Source organism: Anser cygnoides, chromosome 8 (genome assembly GCF_040182565.1).
Source record: "Anser cygnoides isolate HZ-2024a breed goose chromosome 8, Taihu_goose_T2T_genome, whole genome shotgun sequence".
NCBI lineage: Eukaryota > Metazoa > Chordata > Aves > Anseriformes > Anatidae > Anser > Anser cygnoides.
Genome location: NC_089880.1, coordinates 3,415,767 through 3,433,541, shown reverse-complemented (window position 1 = coordinate 3,433,541; position 17,775 = coordinate 3,415,767). Strand labels below are relative to the sequence as shown.

Sequence of the window (17,775 nt, the reverse complement as noted above, 5' to 3'; positions counted from 1 at the left end):
TTTGTTAGCCATCAGTGCACACCCGCCTCCTGGTACCAGGCAGAAAACAGTCAGTTGCAGCCTTCCAGCAGGAGTCTCTCCCAGGACAGCTGGACCCAGCTTTATCCAGTCAAACCACTTTTTAATCCTGTTTCAGTACGTTAGTGGGGCAGAGATGAGGGAAGCATGATTGTGCCTTTCTTTGTTTGCCGGGCCTCTAGATTGGGCAGTGTCAGCAGTTAATGAGATTGTTGGTGCATGTGATAGCTATGGTTTTACATTTGAGATTAAGAAAGATACAGTATATTTGTATTTTTCTGAAGTAATGCTACTATTCACTGTAAAGGAAGTCTGTAAGATGGATATCAAAAATAACATTAATGAGCTACTAAAGCTAAAATTACAGGAACTTATGAAATTGGTTAAACATAAAAACCATTAAACTGTTTATTGAAGCTTCACAGATATACTGCAGCTAATGAGCATTTCTGCTATTTAAATAAGCCCAAATTGAACACACATTACATGGATACATAATTAGTCATGGCAGTCAAACACACACAGATTCACTTTTAAAGCTTTATTTGAGGAATCTTTTCCATTTGATTTGTTTTGTTAATTAAAATATTTTTCCTGTATTCACTTATATTTTAATATTGTTTTTGCAAGCGCTATAATATGCTGCTGCTTTTCCATTTGCGTTTATTTGCTCTGTGAATATAGCAAATGTGGAATATATATTCAGAACTGTCCTTTTGTTTGGTGTTATTTGTGTTAGCATCACTTGATAGCATTAGAATAATTCAATTGTATGTTATCTTTCATACAGAAAGATCCTTTCAAATTATATGTAATATCTCATCAGGATATAGAGGAGAAGGCAGCACAGCCACAGGATTGCACTTTGAATTCTCCAAGAGAAAAGCTATATTACTTTTTAAAGTTTAAAGAGTGTGAGGGTGCAGCCATTGCAAAGAAACACTTCTCCTTACCCCTTTCTCAAATCATGCACCAACAAAAACACAAAGCGTATTGCTTGCATATTGTTCAGTGTCAAGCAGCAATTCAGAGAACTGATAGTTGGGTTTGCCTCCTTACAAGCTCACATTTGGCTCCTAGATTCTCTCACACCTTGCAGGGGCAGAGAAGAAATTCCCACCCAAAGTTCTCCCCTCCATCCTGCAGGCAGTGTAGAAAGTGGTCCCTCTCGCATCTCAGTTGCCCCGGATACCAGATCCAAATTGTGAGGACATTAGGAACTCTTATATAAGACGCCTTTAAATCATGTCCTTATTTTTACTTAACCTAAATCTTGGAGCTTTTCAGAAAAACAGAAGGAAGTAGCTGCTGGATACCGTGTCAACCTTGCCACAAGGGAAATGTTCTTTCCTAGTTTTAAAAATACTGATCAGACAAATCCCCAGTCCCCGGGGAGGTGTTTCAAGCAGGGGTATGTGGGGCTTCTTTGCACTCAAAAAGCTTTGATATAATTATGTCCATGCAGCTATTTTAGCACAAAACAAGCTGAAGATGCATTTGAGAAATGCAACAGATCAAGGGTAACAGAAGTAATGCCTATTTTCCCCTATAGTTAAGGAATAAGGAGTCAGAACTCCTAGTTTTACATCATTTCCTGCGGAAAACTACACCTCAGATAGTATGTTGCCTCTAAAACCCTTACTGTTGTTCAGTGCTGCCTCAGAGAAGCAAGTCATCTATTCAAACCCTAGCACCAAACCCCACAACACCAAGTTTTCATCTGTTTGTTTTTTTTTTTCTTTTCTGAACATGTCTTTACAAGCCGATATGTATTTAGCTTGCAAGAACTGTCAAGACCACATGCTGAGATGGTACCACTGCATGCAATAAGTTATCCCATGTATGACAAATATAAGATGATCAAAAGCTTTCTTGAAGTACAGACAGTCTGAGACATAAAGAGAAGGTTAACACTGATTTATAAATATTACTGAAATATAATAAAACTACTATCAGCACTTTCCTTTAAAAAAAAAATGAAGACAGAAAGAAAGAAAACCACTTATTTCCCAGACTGACAAATGTCTCACTCTGAAGGTTGTGTTTGGTGTGATCTTTCAATAATTTAAATATTTTAAGAGGAAACAATTTCATAACTTTTTGATTCCGCTACTAGGCAAATATTATTCTTGCCAAGTTAAGCTAAAACTGTATGTGGGGTAGGAAGGATTCTGCAAGCAATAGGTCTTGCATGTAGACTATATACTTCTGGTATGAAAACTTGCTTCCAGCTTAAAACTGTCGTATGTGATTCTGCATTCTGAACCGGTGGCAAAAAGAATACTTTGGATTTGAGTCCTATGGATATTTGTATATGCCAAGGGTGAGAAGGAGAGCATAGGTATGATAAGCAGGTGACAATGTGTCTTGCTCCCTATTTTATTATTTTGTCCCTGATTATGCACAGCTCTCTACTTTGAAATACACGTGTGATATTTGATTTAGAGGTGATGGGAGATACAGAACCCAGGAAGAAAATTCCATCATGATGATGTGCAGGAAAGATGTCTTTGAAGCTCTCTGTGTACTTGGGCATGCATTGGGGCTATACTGTGAGTTTGCCCTTGTACTGGTGTGGGAGAAATTTTCTTGTCTTAAGCTAGGTTTCTCTTTTACATATATGACAGCACAACTACATCAGTTTAATTGACCTTGGCAATATGCATCTGCTAGCGGTATGTCCCTGAGGGACATTGCAATTTTAAGCTTTGTTTTATTGTAAAATCTTCAGTTCATGCAGACTTAAAGCTACACAAAAATAACTCATTTTGATATATGGCTGAATATATTTATTGAAAATGTGATTCTCTTCATGAAGCTACTTTGAAATGTCTTTGTGATTATAATAAAGTAATTTTAAAATTTGCATAATAAAAATCATATTAACAGAGCAAGATTATTTTTTCTGATTGTTTACTTGTATTTAATGCCATTTTTCTAATGTCATGCATTTTTTTGTCTGCATTGTTTTTAAGTACAGTATTAGTTCATGTGTAGAATGCCTATATATGCTGTTTTCTCACATGAAAAAATGAGAATATCTTAATGAGTGCTCTAAAAAAATTCAGAAATTGCAGCGAAAAATATGTAGAAAATATACTGTTTGTAAGCATTTCGTTTTTATTGCTTTTACTATTTTATTCTTAATATACAGAAGTTTCAAAATGACTTACTTTCAGAATGTTCTTAGCTTAGATAACAATTCAGAATGTTTCTCACTTTATTGAAATTTATCTTTTTTTCAGAAAAAAAAAAAATCTTTAAAATCAACACACTTTGTCAAAGCCAAAGCTTTCATAGCATAACATTTCCTGGTGGGGAAAATGTCCCATCTGAAATTTTAAAATCAGATTTAATAATGACCTGTGAAAAAGTAGCAGAGTATCATTTCTGTTGAGAGCATTAATAAATGTGACAAGTAAATTTTTGGAAGTCTAAATGAATTTCTAGAAATTGCAAACATTCTTTTTTTTGTTTATTTTTAAACCTCAAAAATTGCATGCAGTATATTAAGTTGCACAGGAGTATTTATGTTTGCTTTTCAGGTGAAAAGCATGTTGATGTGGAAAGTGCAGTACAAAGCTCTGTGTGAATGGAAAGGGGGAAAATCTATTTTTCCTTTGTTAGTGTTGTTCCTTAATAGGATTTTCAGAAGTGCTGGATTTTTTTTTTTTTCCCCAAGAGATAAATAACGGCAGTGAGAAAGACTTTGTGAGTCCCAGCTTCTGGGATACAGTTTGTTTTGAGGTTAGTGACCAAAAGAACATTAAAAGCAATTATTTCTTGTATGAAGTCAGTCACTTCTTGTGAATCTTGTCTCTGTTTATTTTGTACACGTCTGGCAATGCAGACACAAAGGTTTATTTTTCTGATGTTACCAAAGAACAATTCCATAGAACAGATGATGTTCTTCTGTCCAAATCCTGTTAATAACTACATACCTTCATTAGCTCAACCAAAATGTTTGTATATAGAATAGGATTTTTCAGGTCTATTGTAAATTCACATTTAAGTAATTGAAAAAAAAATAGGTCTTGGAATTGATCTACTAATTGTTATTAGTATATATTTGAGAGATTTAGGCAACACTTTTTTCTTTCGTTTATTAACATATTTGTCCTTCTCTTTAATTGCAGTCATAGAGGCCATGGCACCTATCAAGTTTAACAGATGGGGTCTTCCTGAAGTAGATCCGGAAACTATGCAAACGAGTGAACCCTGGGTTTTTGCAGGGGGTGACGTCGGTGGTCTTGCTAACACTACAGTGGAATCAGTAAATGATGGAAAACAAGCCTCCTGGTACATGCACAGATACATACAGGTAATTCTTTAAAAGTGTTTTTCCAGTTTCTATCTGCTTTCAGATACCTTCATTGTGATTGCTAAAATGTCTTCTTAGAAGAAAAAAAGAAAAGAAAAAAAGATTAAATATGCAAGTTTTGAGTAGCTAACACCTAGATTGTCTTGATTTGTACATTTCAGATTCATTCAACTTGGGTCACATACTTGATTTTGGGGAGTTGAACCCAGCTTTTTTATATTATCTTAGCATTAAAATCCAGGCAACATTTTCTTTGCCCCCAGCTCTGAATTCCACTCAAAGGTAGTAATCTTTCCTGCACAATACACAGTGTAAGCAGAAATCCTGGTTCGGGGTAACTGGGGAAAAAGAAGTGAGCCCATCAATTTTAAAAAGTAGAACTACTTAATCCTACATAAAGAAAAAATTAATACTGTCAATGTTGATACCTGGGGAAGACATTTTTAGTATTTTTAGAGTGCAAGTGTACTAACAGTTTACAGATCACTCAGATTATCTACACCAGAACCAAAGTGTGCTTTGATGAGGCTGATGAAGTGGATGCATGAGCCAGACAAAAAATAAGCACTGAATTCAAAGAGGAAAATAATGCGAAGGAGGATTTATCTAAGAAATGGGAATTTAAGAGGTACAGACTTGAAAAATCTGGTAACTGCATGTTCCTTGTTGGTGCTTTTTCTATGTTGCTGAGCACCTCTGCTTGCCCTACCTTTTGTAGTTAAAGAAAGAACACAAAGTCTAGAGGAGCTGCAGAGGAACCTTCAGAGACGAGACACAGCCTGTGTGTGGAGAACCAGCTGACAAAGAGTGTGTTCATAGTGCAAGGAACTTTTTAGAAACATGGTACATGATTCATTCTCCCACAGAAAGAGATTTGAACAACTGAAGTTGGGACTGTAACAGCTCGATGTCTTTCTCCCCCATCCATCTGCTCAAAGCCTCTCTGATTGCATGTTTGTGCAATTTCATGCTGTTGGGGTCTGATTTCACTTCCTAAAAATACTTCAACTGAAAGCTTGTTGTTAGTATCTGTGCATATTTTTTCTCACTTGTTCTAAAGCAGTGTTTGTGTCCTGCCTTCTTAGACCCTATGAAAATGCTGAGTGTGAAACATCTTTAAACCTTGACCTGCTTGCTTAATTTCTCAGTGCACAGTGAATTTGGGTAACTGTGATAGGGGAGAGGGGTATCTCCTCCTTTTTTTTTTTTTTCCTTCCTCCTTAGCCTCTATAAATAGACACATCACTTTAAAAACCCTCCTTTTACATGTTGCTTCCTCCTCAAAGCTTACATTGTTTTTTCTCTGGAATGTATTGAATACTTTGGAAGAAATCTGAATAGTCATGGCTTGAGAATTAGAATTTTAAAGCAAGCAGGCTTGTGATATTAGAGCATTTCCGTTACCCTTTGCAGGTTTCAAGGCAGTTTATTCGACCTTACAGTCTCCCCAGGAAGCTAATGGGAAAGCCTTACAGCAATCTTCACAGGAAAGTTTCCAAATGTCAAGTGTCACCTTTCCAGCTGTTAGATGAATGGGTAGCTCAAGGGCATTTATTTGGATGTTCAGCCCTTGTAAAATCTGGTTGCTGTGGTGGAGAGCACTGTAATTTTGCAATTGACTTTGTTTTTGGAACAGGTAGAAAAGTTAGACAGTAGAAGAGGGTTTGTATTTTAAAGTTGTTGTTTAGGTGAGAATTGTGTTACCTGTGTGTGTGTATGCATGCCTTTTGCGTATGTATGCTTGTTCCACTACCCTGTATTGTGAAAACTTCCAATATCAGATGAAGAAACACCCTTACAAAGTCCCTACTTTTCTGTCTACTGTGAGATTCTATGACAAGTAACCTTCTTGTGATGAGTGTCTGAATTGACATATTTAAAATACATTGATAGGTTTTAAATACGTTGATTCCTTTTATCCATTTGCATTTTAGTTACAGAAAGAGGTAGCCATTTCCAGAATCACCAACTCTCCCAGCACCAGGTTCTGTAAATAATGCGGACGGTCTTTAGCAAAATAAAAATATGCTGTAAGATTTCTCAACCAACCCAAGACCATGTCAAAGACTGAAACTCAAAAACACTGCCCCAACTACTTTCTGAATGCCCGATTTGAATGCCATGCTCCTGCTACGCCAACCTACTCCAGACAAAAGGCTAAGCAAACAGATGGGCCTGATATGTGCCCTGAAACTCCAACCATTTCAAGCTTTGGCACATGGTCAAGTGAAGCACGAGATCCAGACTCACGGACTCTCCAGCAGAAATGCCTTATGTTCAAAACTGGGAATTATTTACAGAAGCTTCATGGCAGCTCTAACCCTGGAAACCTTCCATCATTAGTTGCCTAAATATCTCCTGCCTCTTAACATTTTCCTCACACTCTGCTAAGCACAGGTTCATCTCAAAAATTGTTGCCTGCAGGTGTGTATCGGGCTGGTTTGTATAAACACAACCAGTCAAAACCTAACCAAGGGCACCTGCATTAGAACCTGTTTGAAAATACAATCGCCTTTGAACAGTTCTTTACATGTCAGTAGAAATCCAAATAGAATCAGCCCAATTCATGCAACTATATACTATCCACAACATTTCTTGGGGATTCAGCCTTTTTTGTTATGCCATGAATGATGTAAATGTTTAGTTAAATTAGTCTTGGTGATTTATTTTGTTTGGGGATTGCAGAGGCCTTACTTTTGTCCAACAGTGACTTTATAATCCTGGGCAGAAGCAATATAGGCTGCTGTTCTATTCTGTGTCTCAGTTACTGTGCATTTCTTTTTGGTCAGTGAATGGGATTTAATAATACAATAGTTATATTCAGAGTAATTCACAATTATTGCAGGACTAACTTCTAATTTTCTATGCCTGTCTTGAGAGCAAAGTTGACTTCCTAGACCAGGAAGATGCCAGCCTTTATACTTTACTCCTGCTCTATTCACACACTTAGCAGTGGAGCATTTTCCCATATCTGGCTGTCAAGCTGACATCTTATTCTCACTAAAATCCCTCTAATAAAGTGACTTTTCCTCTCTTTTTTGCAGTCTTTTTTTTTTTTTTTAAATTTAAATCTTTTTGTCTGTTTGCTTATTGTGATCAAAATGTAACCGTGTACTTAAAGAATAGATGGCTGGATCACAACCGATATAAATTTCGCTTCGCTAAGGCAAGCTGTTCAGTATGAATTTTGAGCACATTACTGTGCAACTTGGAACCAGTGTTGTGTATTTATTATAATTTCTCTTTATGCTGTCAAAAAATACATGAACTTTGTATCTGGAGAGTATAGTTGTTGATTCTTTTTTGAAGATTGACCATTCTCATATGTTCCTTGGACATGCATGAATGTACGTTATTTCATTATCAATACCAGAGACACTGGAAGTTTGTTTTTGAAGGTGTTAATTATCTTGTCTGCTTCTTTCCTTCTTTCCATGCTAATCAAAGTTAAAAAAAAAAAAAAAGTTCCTTGAATGGTTAGAACACCATCATGTGAAACACTAGCATAGAGGCAAGTAACAAAACATTTTCAGAAAGGTGGACTAAGTGCAAGTGCAGGAAACCCGGTGTTTTAATTCCTTACTATCGACTAAGCAATATGTCTGTTCCAGAAACAAAGGAAGGGGGATTAAAAAGTCTCTGTCTGACTGGACAGAGCCCTGAGCAACCTGCTGACAGAGTTGACGCTGCTTTGAGCAAGGATATTGGACTAGATGATCTCCAGGCATCCTTCGAACCATTCTGTGTGAAATAACGTAAATGTATTTAATGAAGCTAACTAATGGATAATTGGAGAGAGAGAAAAGCTTTACAAGTAAGGGAGAAAAGCTGTGTTTTAAGATCAGACTTACAAAGAGAGAAAGCAGGAGAGGGATGAAAGTATTCAGAAAAACTCTTCCAAGCAGTAGGATTTGTAGAGAAGGCTCTCTGTGAAAAATAACAGTAATACAGCTACTCACTTTCATAGTCTATCTTTGTTAAAGGCACGAAAATGGAGTTAGACCATATCGGTGTGGTTAAGAATTTTCTCCATCTAAAGAAAATGAATGTCACAAATTGTATCAGGTTTAAAGCTCAGACCCTGTCTGAGCCCTGCACTACAGACTGTACTGCTTTTGCCTCTGGGCATATCCCGGTTAGAGTAGGGCAGGGACGCTGCACGCAGTGTGCTGGCGATTTTTCACCACCCTCATCCAGTGTCCGAAAAATTGCCGTGCCTGGAACAATAAAATAAGTACCTGCAATATTGTTAGCTCTGCTGGTTGGCATCAAATTAGAGGAAGACTGGGCCACACTTTTTGTCCTCTATTTTTAAAAATCAAGGGAAGAGTTATTATAAATAAACTCTTGCCTGCGGGCTTTCTTTTCCTATTTGTTTGTGCAATGTCAGGGAAATCCTTCATTATAAAGATTATTTTGCTTTCAGGAACATATAAAACATTTTAGTTTGCCAAAAGTTTTGCTTTGTAGAAAGCAACACATCAGGTCTTAGTAAATTTATTTCTTTTATAAGCATTGTGCTGAAAGGAAAACCCAGCAAAAAATAAATAGAGCAAAAAGGGAAGTGATAGGAAGGAGGAAGATAAATCTGCAAGGATGTATAGCCACTGGCTACTGAACCTCTAGCTGCGTCCTGCCCCTGTGTATGCTTTAAAGACCTGGCTTATTCCATTAAAACCTTATTATTATTATTATTATTATTTTCCTCCAGTGCTGCTACCTCCACCCAGTTCACCTCATCACAACAAACCGTTAGACACATCTTGTGGTCCTTGAGTGTGTCTAGGTGGAATCCGTGATGGTTTTGCTCTTTGTGAGGGTTGTTTGGCAGGAAGAATAGGCCTGTTTGCAAATGTTTAGGGAAATTGTTTATGACCAATTTGCATGCAGGAGGGAAAGCCTATTTTTGCGTGGATATATTCAATCATTTTGTTCAAATCTTTCAGTGCTTTAGTATATTTTTTTTTCCTCTTGCATTAGATTTATTTTCTGCATTATCACAGCTCATTTCGGGTCTGTATTTAAGATTAACTTTCACGCTACACTCATTTTAGGTGAGAACAGCTTTTAGAGGTTAAATTGTCCTTCTTGGGAAAAGAAACAGTACAATGTAACTTAAGCTGCATTTTAAGCACTTAACCTATCTGTCTGTCTCTATCTGCTTATAGCAATCAATTTGTACAGTTATACAATTAATGAGTAGTTTGTGAGTCATTCACTGAAATATATTCACAGAGAACATTTGAACAATTCTGGATACCAAACGCATTAACAAAAACTGCTTTTAAAATGGAAAATTATGTTTATTACTCACATGTGCACATACAATGGAGTTGGCCAAAAGCCTTTCCATAAGTCTTTCTTTGCTGTCATTCTCTCGGATTCAGATTCAAAGACTTTAGTGTAAGAGTTCAATATATCAATGTTAGTTTCAGCAGATCTCCCAACTTCCAAATATGTAGGTGGAAAAAAAGTGCTACCATTTAAAAAATGATTTTTTTTCAGTCTTGCAGTCCAGGAATTTCTATGTTGGCATAACAAACAACATTTTGCAGTTGAAATTTTAGATAAGAAAGGCTTAAAAAAATAAAAATAAATAAAAGGGTGAAATCAAACCTTAAAAAAATTTAAAGATAATTTCTTTACTTTTTTTTTCCTGATTTGTTAGCTAACAAAAGTTCTTTACAGGTAGAGTACAGGGCTGTTTGTTCTTCTAAATGTTTGTATTCTCCCAGTGTAGGAAAAGTCCAGTGGAGTAAGAGATGCAGGAGGCAGTGTGTGACTTAGAAGGGAGGATGTGGGTGGCTGTCTGGCTTATTATAAAGTGACTGAAACAGCTGCTAGCTGGGTGAGGTCACAGTACTGAAGGGAGTTGGGTCCCAAGTGCTAGGGATCTTCAAAAATTAGCTTTTCTCAAAATGTCCTCCATTAGGGACACATTCAGATTCACATCATTTAGGGTAGAGTAATTTCACCACTTTCATTGCTTTTATGCCATCGTAATCAGAAAATCTAACCCCCAAATGTATCCTCTCTGTCCAAGGAATCTAAGGTCTGGGGTCAGAATGTGAGGCATGAATCCGGGCAACTCCAGAGCAAAACAGATAAGTGAACTCAGGTTTAGAAACACTCATAAACAAAATGCACTAAATCAAAAATAACCAAAACAAAGCAAAAAAGTCATCCTCTCCATACTTATTGTCATGGATAACACAGGGTAAAAATACGTTCTTAAAAAAAAAAATCAACAAACAATAACAACAACAAAGCAAACAGAGGCAGCAATTTTTAAGTAGCTGAGATTTTTTTTACTCTTTTACGGAAAGTCTTCCCTCCATCTCCACCAGTGGTTCTTTTTGTCCTGGTGAAGAAGTCGGTTGCTGTTGTGTTGTTTGTTGTTTTTTTGGTTGTTTTTTGGTGTTGGTTTGTTGTTTGTTTTTGTTTGTTTGTTTGTTTATTTGCTTTCTTTTAAGGCTAGAAGAAGCTGCTGTGATCTTATGGTGGAATTTCTTAGGAACACAGGCTCTATACAGCTTCACTGTATTAGAAATTCCTGCCTTATTTTGTTGTATTTATTGACTCAAGCATCTGAGTGAGCAAAGATTTTAATTCTACCTACAACAGCCTGATTAGGATGCTGTTCGGTATCTGCACATGGGAAAAGATTTACTCTCTACAATTTTTACAGTATTAGATGCAACATTTATATTGAAAGCATTTTGCTTTGACTCTCCAGAGAAAATGCCATCTTTAAAACTGAAAACAAAAGTGACTGTGGTGTTACAGTCATAAAGTGTATGTTCTTCTTTGATCCCAAATCGGTCAAATTTTTGTCACTCTTGAAGTGTTCTTATTCAATAATAGATTTGCATGTATTGATATGTATCCCATGGCATAGGATACATAAAATCTTAAAAAGGAGATGAGGGCAAAGGTGCAGTAACTCCATGTATACTGAGTCAAGGGTGACAGACTGCAAAGTGATCTTGCCCTTGAATGCTTCCCCTCATTTACTGCAAGTCCCTACATTTCGTAGAATATCCCAAGTTGGACCCACAAGGATCATTGAGTCCAACTCCCACCTCTGCACAGAGCTGCCTAAAAATCAAACTGTATGTCTGAGAGCATTGTCTAAATGCTTCTTGAACTCCAGCAGGCTCAGTCCTGTGACCACTGCCCTGGGGGGCCTGTCCCAGTGCCCGACCACCCCCTTGGTGAAGAAACTTTTCCTAACGTCCACTTCTCATAAGTCAGCAGCTGAGAAGAATACTGGGTCTGTCAGACACCAGGGGTCTGGTTTTTTTTGTTGTTTTGTTTTGTTTTTTTTCATGTTTCACCTATGCGTATGTGTGTTTTTCTCCTTTTTTTTAACCTCACTACTACTGGCTGCTGTAGGAAACAACTACCTATTCAGAAAGTCCATACAAACCTTTGGATTGAACCAGGCTAGCAGTACAAGATATGAAATAACTGTTTCATTATTATTATTTCGTTATTTTCAACATGGCATAATATCTCAGCATGAATGCTTTTTGGACAGAAACTGTTCCATGTGCAAGTGTTTTGTATATTTTACTGATTTGCAAGCCTGAACACCTAATAGAATTATTGAAAAAATTGTTATTATATATGAATGCTTCCCTTATCAAGGTTAACAGTAAATTATATAAAAATGAATCAGCAAAAATTACTTTTTTTTTTTTTTACAGTCCTTATATGGTGCTGAAGTTTCTACTACTCCAGAACTACCACTCTTCTATACTCCTATAGATTTAGTAGACATCAGTGTAGAAATGGCTGGACTGAAGTTTCCAAATCCTTTTGGCATTGCCAGTGCAACCCCTGCTACGAGTTCTTCAATGATTCGAAGAGCTTTTGAAGCTGGTTGGGGCTTTGCTGTCACTAAAACATTCTCCCTGGATAAGGTAAGAAAATACTTTAAGCCATGTTTAGCATGTAAATATTGTTTTGTATATTTGAAATATCTGAATCTTTTAGGAGTCTCACTATCTAGCCTGTAGAAAAGAATAAGCAGGGAAATGTATGGTGCATCGTGTGGGTTTAAATAAGCTTGGAGCTTCCAGCAGTGCACTGTAAAGGTGAAACAATTTCTGTTTGTCTTTTTGTTTGTTTGTTACAATTAAAGGATTTACATTATTCCCTTTTATTCAACAACATTTTAAATATTAACCAGCTAGTAACAGTAATGGTACTTTTTTAAACATTGCAGTGAAAATGTTTTCTGTGAGGGATCAGAATGCAAAGGGAATGAGTAACAGCTTCATCAAGCAACTCATGAAAGGCTGTTTCCCTGCCAAGGACTGCCAAGATAAGCCATTGAAATTGAGTTCCAGTTGCAATGTGATAATGTAGGTGTGAGCTTGAGACTGGGTGGGCAGTGGAAGAGAAAGATGGAAGCAACATAAAACAAGCCTATGGAGGGACTAGTTCTGCTGAAGGTTTGTAGTGCAGAGATAATGCTTCAGTAAGATGAAGTGGAAGAGGAAGGATTTAGAATAAATTCATGAAGACTATGGCTCGGTATGTCACCTAAAACAAATTCTCAAAGCAATTTTTATTAAAGTGTATATTTGGATTATTTGACCTGAGAATTGCCTGTAGACTGGGCTTTCTGTTACAACAGTCAAATGGCAAAATGAGACTTAGAGCAAGAAGTTTAGACAGTGAAACAAAAGGACAATTTTGAGAAACGTATTCCAGAGGAAGGAAACAGGATTTGGGTTGGGATTACTTGTGTTGGGAGGAAGAGGATCAGAGGGAAAGCCTGAGTAAGTGTGAATGATGGCAATGTGTTGTCAATTAATGACAAAGAGTAGTATGCAGGGAAGAGAGCTTTTGAAATACGTTTGGAAACAAGGGAGTTTTATTCTTGATTCAGAGATGAGAAGTAAAAGTGGATTAGTGGATGGAGAGCTTAGCAGGAGAGAAAAGGAGAAAAGGCTCTTTTTTTTTTTTTTACTCTGCCACCTCAGAGGGTGACCCTGTAACAATGAGGAAGGTCTAAGGACAAAGTGCTGTATTCCTAGAGCATAATGTAAAATATGTCAGACTGGCTTCTTCTCTTGCTTACGCCTGAGGTACACCAAGGAAGTCAGTGCTCATTTGGATTGCAATGGAGATTCCAAACTACTTCACAGGGTTTCTTATTAAAACACTTTTTAGGACATAAATGTCATTCAAGTGTGTTTGTAACTGACTTATGCATATAACATACTGTCAGCTGTAATTATTCAGTGCCTAGGCTGAAGGCAAGTACATAGCAAATACTGAGATTTATTTATTAATCAGTGTTATTGCTGATATGCTTGCCGTCCTGCTAGACTGTGCATTGATTACTGGGTCTCTCAAGAGCTAAACAGACACTGACTGTGTTACAGCTTTGAGTGGTAATTCAGAAGGAAAGACTTGCATGTTGCAGGAAGTGATGATGGTACTCCAGTAAGCAGCACAGTCTCTCTGAATTGTTTCTGAAATGGTGACTGCAACATGAGTGCCGTGCTCTGGCAGAATGAATTGGGTGAAGATCTTTCTAGAGAGAGGATTTCTTGAATCATATATTGCAGTGTGCAGTAGCACTGTCCCACCAAAGTACTAGCTAGTTTTCTACCATTATATTCTTCCCAATAGTGTACTTCCCACAAGGGTAATGCCTTAGTATTTGTGATGATTTGAGATGCTTGGCTGCAAGGTGCTGCAGAAATAAAACTGCTCAATTTGTAATACTATCATGGTAATTAATGCTACAAAAATAAATATTTCAAATTGAAAGAAAGGCTCAGGGAGGTACAGCAGTTCTTATTTGAGCAATGAGTACTACACAAAGACTGCTCTGTTGACTTAATGCTGGAACAAATAATTAGTAGAGAGTTTGGCTTAATATAGGTTGGCATAACATGCTACTTTTTTTTTTTTTTTTTTTTAAATAAACTTAGCTTCCAATCACATAGATGCAAATCCTATGTGGTGTTCAGCAGGGAGCAGAATGCTCTCGTGGTCTGCAGTACCTGTGGAAGTAGAGATTTCAGATTTATTGTCCTACCAAGCTAGTAACAGCTAACTGTGTAGCAGGGCCAGGAAAAAAGATTTCCAGATCTGAGCCTGTATTGCCTGTGGGAGCAGGTGGAGCTGCTCCCCAGATTAGTTTCCAAGAACAGAACCACTTCTGGGAGGAAGGGAGCTTTCTGGACACAGTTTTTGGCAGCTGAAACTCCTCTACTTCAGCCTTGGTTGTATGTGGTACAAGCAGGATTCTACGTTTATCCCTGTTGTTTTACTTAATCTGTCCTGTTTAGATTTAACTTGTGATTCCCCTTCATATTTGCAATAGTTAAAGGCCAAACATAAACTGCCTGTGCAACTGTAGGGAGCTCAGCAGTAGCAGAAACACTGCTTCTTCCAGGGCTGGTCACTGAACTCACCACCATGCTCTGTCAGTGGCACGGAAACCAGTGACTTCACAGAATCACAGAATTGTAGGGGTTGGAAGGGACCTCAAAAGATCATCGGGTCCAACCCCCCTGCCAAAGCAGGTTCCTTAGAGCAGGCTGCCCAGGTAGGCATCCAGACGGGCCTTGAATATCTCCAGAGAAGGAGACCCCACAACCTCCCTGGGCAGCCTGTTCCAGTGCTCCGTCACCCTCACCGTGAAGTTCTTTCACATGTTGGTGCAAAACTTCCTGTGCTCCATCTTGTGGCCATTACCCCTTGTCCTGTCCCCACAAACCACAGAAAAGAGGTTGGCCAGAGAGGTTGACTAGAGGTTGACTTCCCTATTGACCTTTGGCATCCTTTGGCACTTGAGGTAAAGTGGTTGATGCCGGGTAAATATGAGTGATGTTTAGCAAATGGAAAGCACATACAGCCTGTCTACAGATTTCCATGCGTTAACTGCAGTGTGATGGAATAAGAACAGAGAAAAAAAAAGACCGATAAAGCACTGCAGGAGATCCAAGGACAGAGATAAAAGGACTCAGGTTGGAGAGCTGTGATTCTTATAAGACAGAGCATTCATTTCCTATGAACTTCCACTCCTTTTCCCTCTTTCACTGTCTAGCACAAAAAACTCCTGTAAAATGCTAGGCTAGGGATCCCTGCAGCCCATGAGAGGCTATGTGTTCTTGTACAAGCAAATTGTTGGATAGCACTTGTGCAATTGTAGCCCCTGGACCATAATTTACTCCCCCAGTTTTCCCAGCCCTCATCTGTCTTGACCTCACCTTGAAAGCATCACATGTTGCTACAGAGGGAGTTAGCATAGCACTAACTGTTTCGTGCCATGCTCGCTCCCTTTTCAAACACCCACGTACTTTGCTGCATAATTGCCTTCATGACAACCTGTGTAGGGTTTTCTGTTTGTAGGGTGAGGATTTCAACTCTGAGTGATTCAGCAAATGTTTGTTCTTGCATACTGCTCTACTATTGTTGAAAGGTTTAAAAAAAAAAAAAAAAAAAGCTAATGAGAAATAGATGAAATTCCTTCAGAATAGATATGCCTTTAAGTATATAGCACTGTAAATATTTTAGAAGGTAGTGCATATTGTAGTATAATACAAATATTAAATACAGGTTACTGTACCTGTATATGTTTATAGGTATCTGTGAAGAGGGAGGGTATTTTGTATTTACAAAACCAAACATGTATGCATAACTGCATTAGTATCAAGTAGATTTGATTTTTTTCCAGAAATGAGAATAGCTGCTTTTAAAATGGACTATCATGAGGCAAGAAAAATGGTAACAGAATAAAAAAGCCCTGTTACACACACCTTCTCCTACACTCACGACTTCACTCTTTCACTGCAGAATCAACAGCTCATTGCTCTGTTGGTTCAAATAGTGTTTCTGTCTTATTCAGATAACTGTGCTGCAAACTATTATTTGTACATTCTCTTGGTGAGCTATTGAAGGGAAATGGGAGAGCTGCATATCATGGAGTCCGCAAAGAAATGAATTTCAATCATTACCTCTTTTAGAACTTAGAAGAACAGAAAACTACCTGCAGAATGAAAAATCCTGTATTAATTAAACAAGTAACAAAGAGTGGGAGTTTTTAGTAGAATTGTTATTCTGAGCTGGTTTATTTACTTCAAATTTATTGCTGAGTACTGTTTAGTACATAAAATTTACATTAAAAACTGTAATCAGAAAGTTTGTATAAACATAGTACCAAAATAAGCCAGAGGTTATATGAAGTTTGCATGCCTTTTCTCTATACATATCCACCACCACAGTGAGCTTATATCAGAAACTGGGGCTCCATCATCTCAATTCTGGCTTTATTGTTCTCTCATTGCATTGTATGGGCTGCTTAGAAAGAGGAAAAACAACTGGGATAGCAGAAATATTTGCTTTGATTTTTAGATGCTTCCTTCGCTTCTAAAATTTAATTCTGATTAATCAGATACATCTGTCTTTATTCTGTTGTGACATGCATTGATTTGTGATGCTGTCGCTTTCAATAATGTGGAAGCAGTTGCCTTTATTATGAGAACCGGCAGAAATCAACATGCAGACTAACTTCATTTTTAATCTTTAATGTTTTTTTTCATTGTGTATGAAGAAAGTTGCATGGATGATTTTAAAAACAAACCTACAATTAAAACTAGATTATATTTGAATGAATCCATAGCAGAGAAAACTTTCTAGTCATATTATATGTTTATAAAATTCACTGAAGTAAATTTTACAATATGTTTTCAGAACCATTTCTAAATGAACACAATTGCTGGTAGAGAATTCATTAGTTTACCTGGTGTATATATGGCACTTCTGTGTGCTGCTATTATAATATACAGATTCTGCCACTAACTAGTTGTCTCTGTACATTTGCACTATGTACACCTCACTTTATAATTGAAGTGCTAAAGAAAAAAAAATCATAGTACAATGATGCATTGTTTTCCATAACATTAGTATTTCACAGAAGTGAATCTGTATTACAAAATGTATATTTTTGTATGATATTACAGCACAGTAATTTAGATTAAACTAGTTATAATTTATGGTGCCAAGCCAAAAAGCTATTTAAGATGCATTAAAATGCAGAACCATGACATTTGAAATTCTGATGTTCTTAATATGACAAAGGTTATTCTATGGAGTTTTGCTATAATATGAAATATTAATATTTCACAATACAGTTTTGATGAAGTACAATTTGCCTAGCTTGCATATGATAAAGAAATTAAATGCTTACCAGGGGAGTTCAGTGAGAATTAGAGCCCTGCCTGAACATCTGCTTGAAATGTTATTATCCTGTCCTACTGACAGCATTGCTCCCTCATTGTTTTTTGAGATTGACAGCTGAATATTGTACTGATTTCTGCAGCAAATATGTTTAGGTGAACTTTGTTTTATTTTTTAGGAATTTAGAACATGCTTTTGATTTCTATCCTATAATTTTTTTTATACTCTTG

General features: G+C 37.1%; 1 protein-coding gene across 4 annotated transcripts in view; it reads left to right on the top strand.

Moving 5' to 3' along the window:
- DPYD (dihydropyrimidine dehydrogenase) overlaps positions 1 to 17,775 on the top strand; it is a 352,519-nt gene that overhangs the window by 176,151 nt on the left and 158,593 nt on the right. For all 4 annotated transcript variants that reach the window (XM_013186603.3, XM_048067133.2, XM_013186607.3 and 1 more), the window contains 2 exons: positions 4,155 to 4,339; positions 12,049 to 12,264. In XM_013186603.3, the coding sequence (XP_013042057.3) occupies positions 4,155 to 4,339; positions 12,049 to 12,264 (401 nt within the window). The remainder of the gene's footprint in view (positions 1 to 4,154; positions 4,340 to 12,048; positions 12,265 to 17,775) is intronic.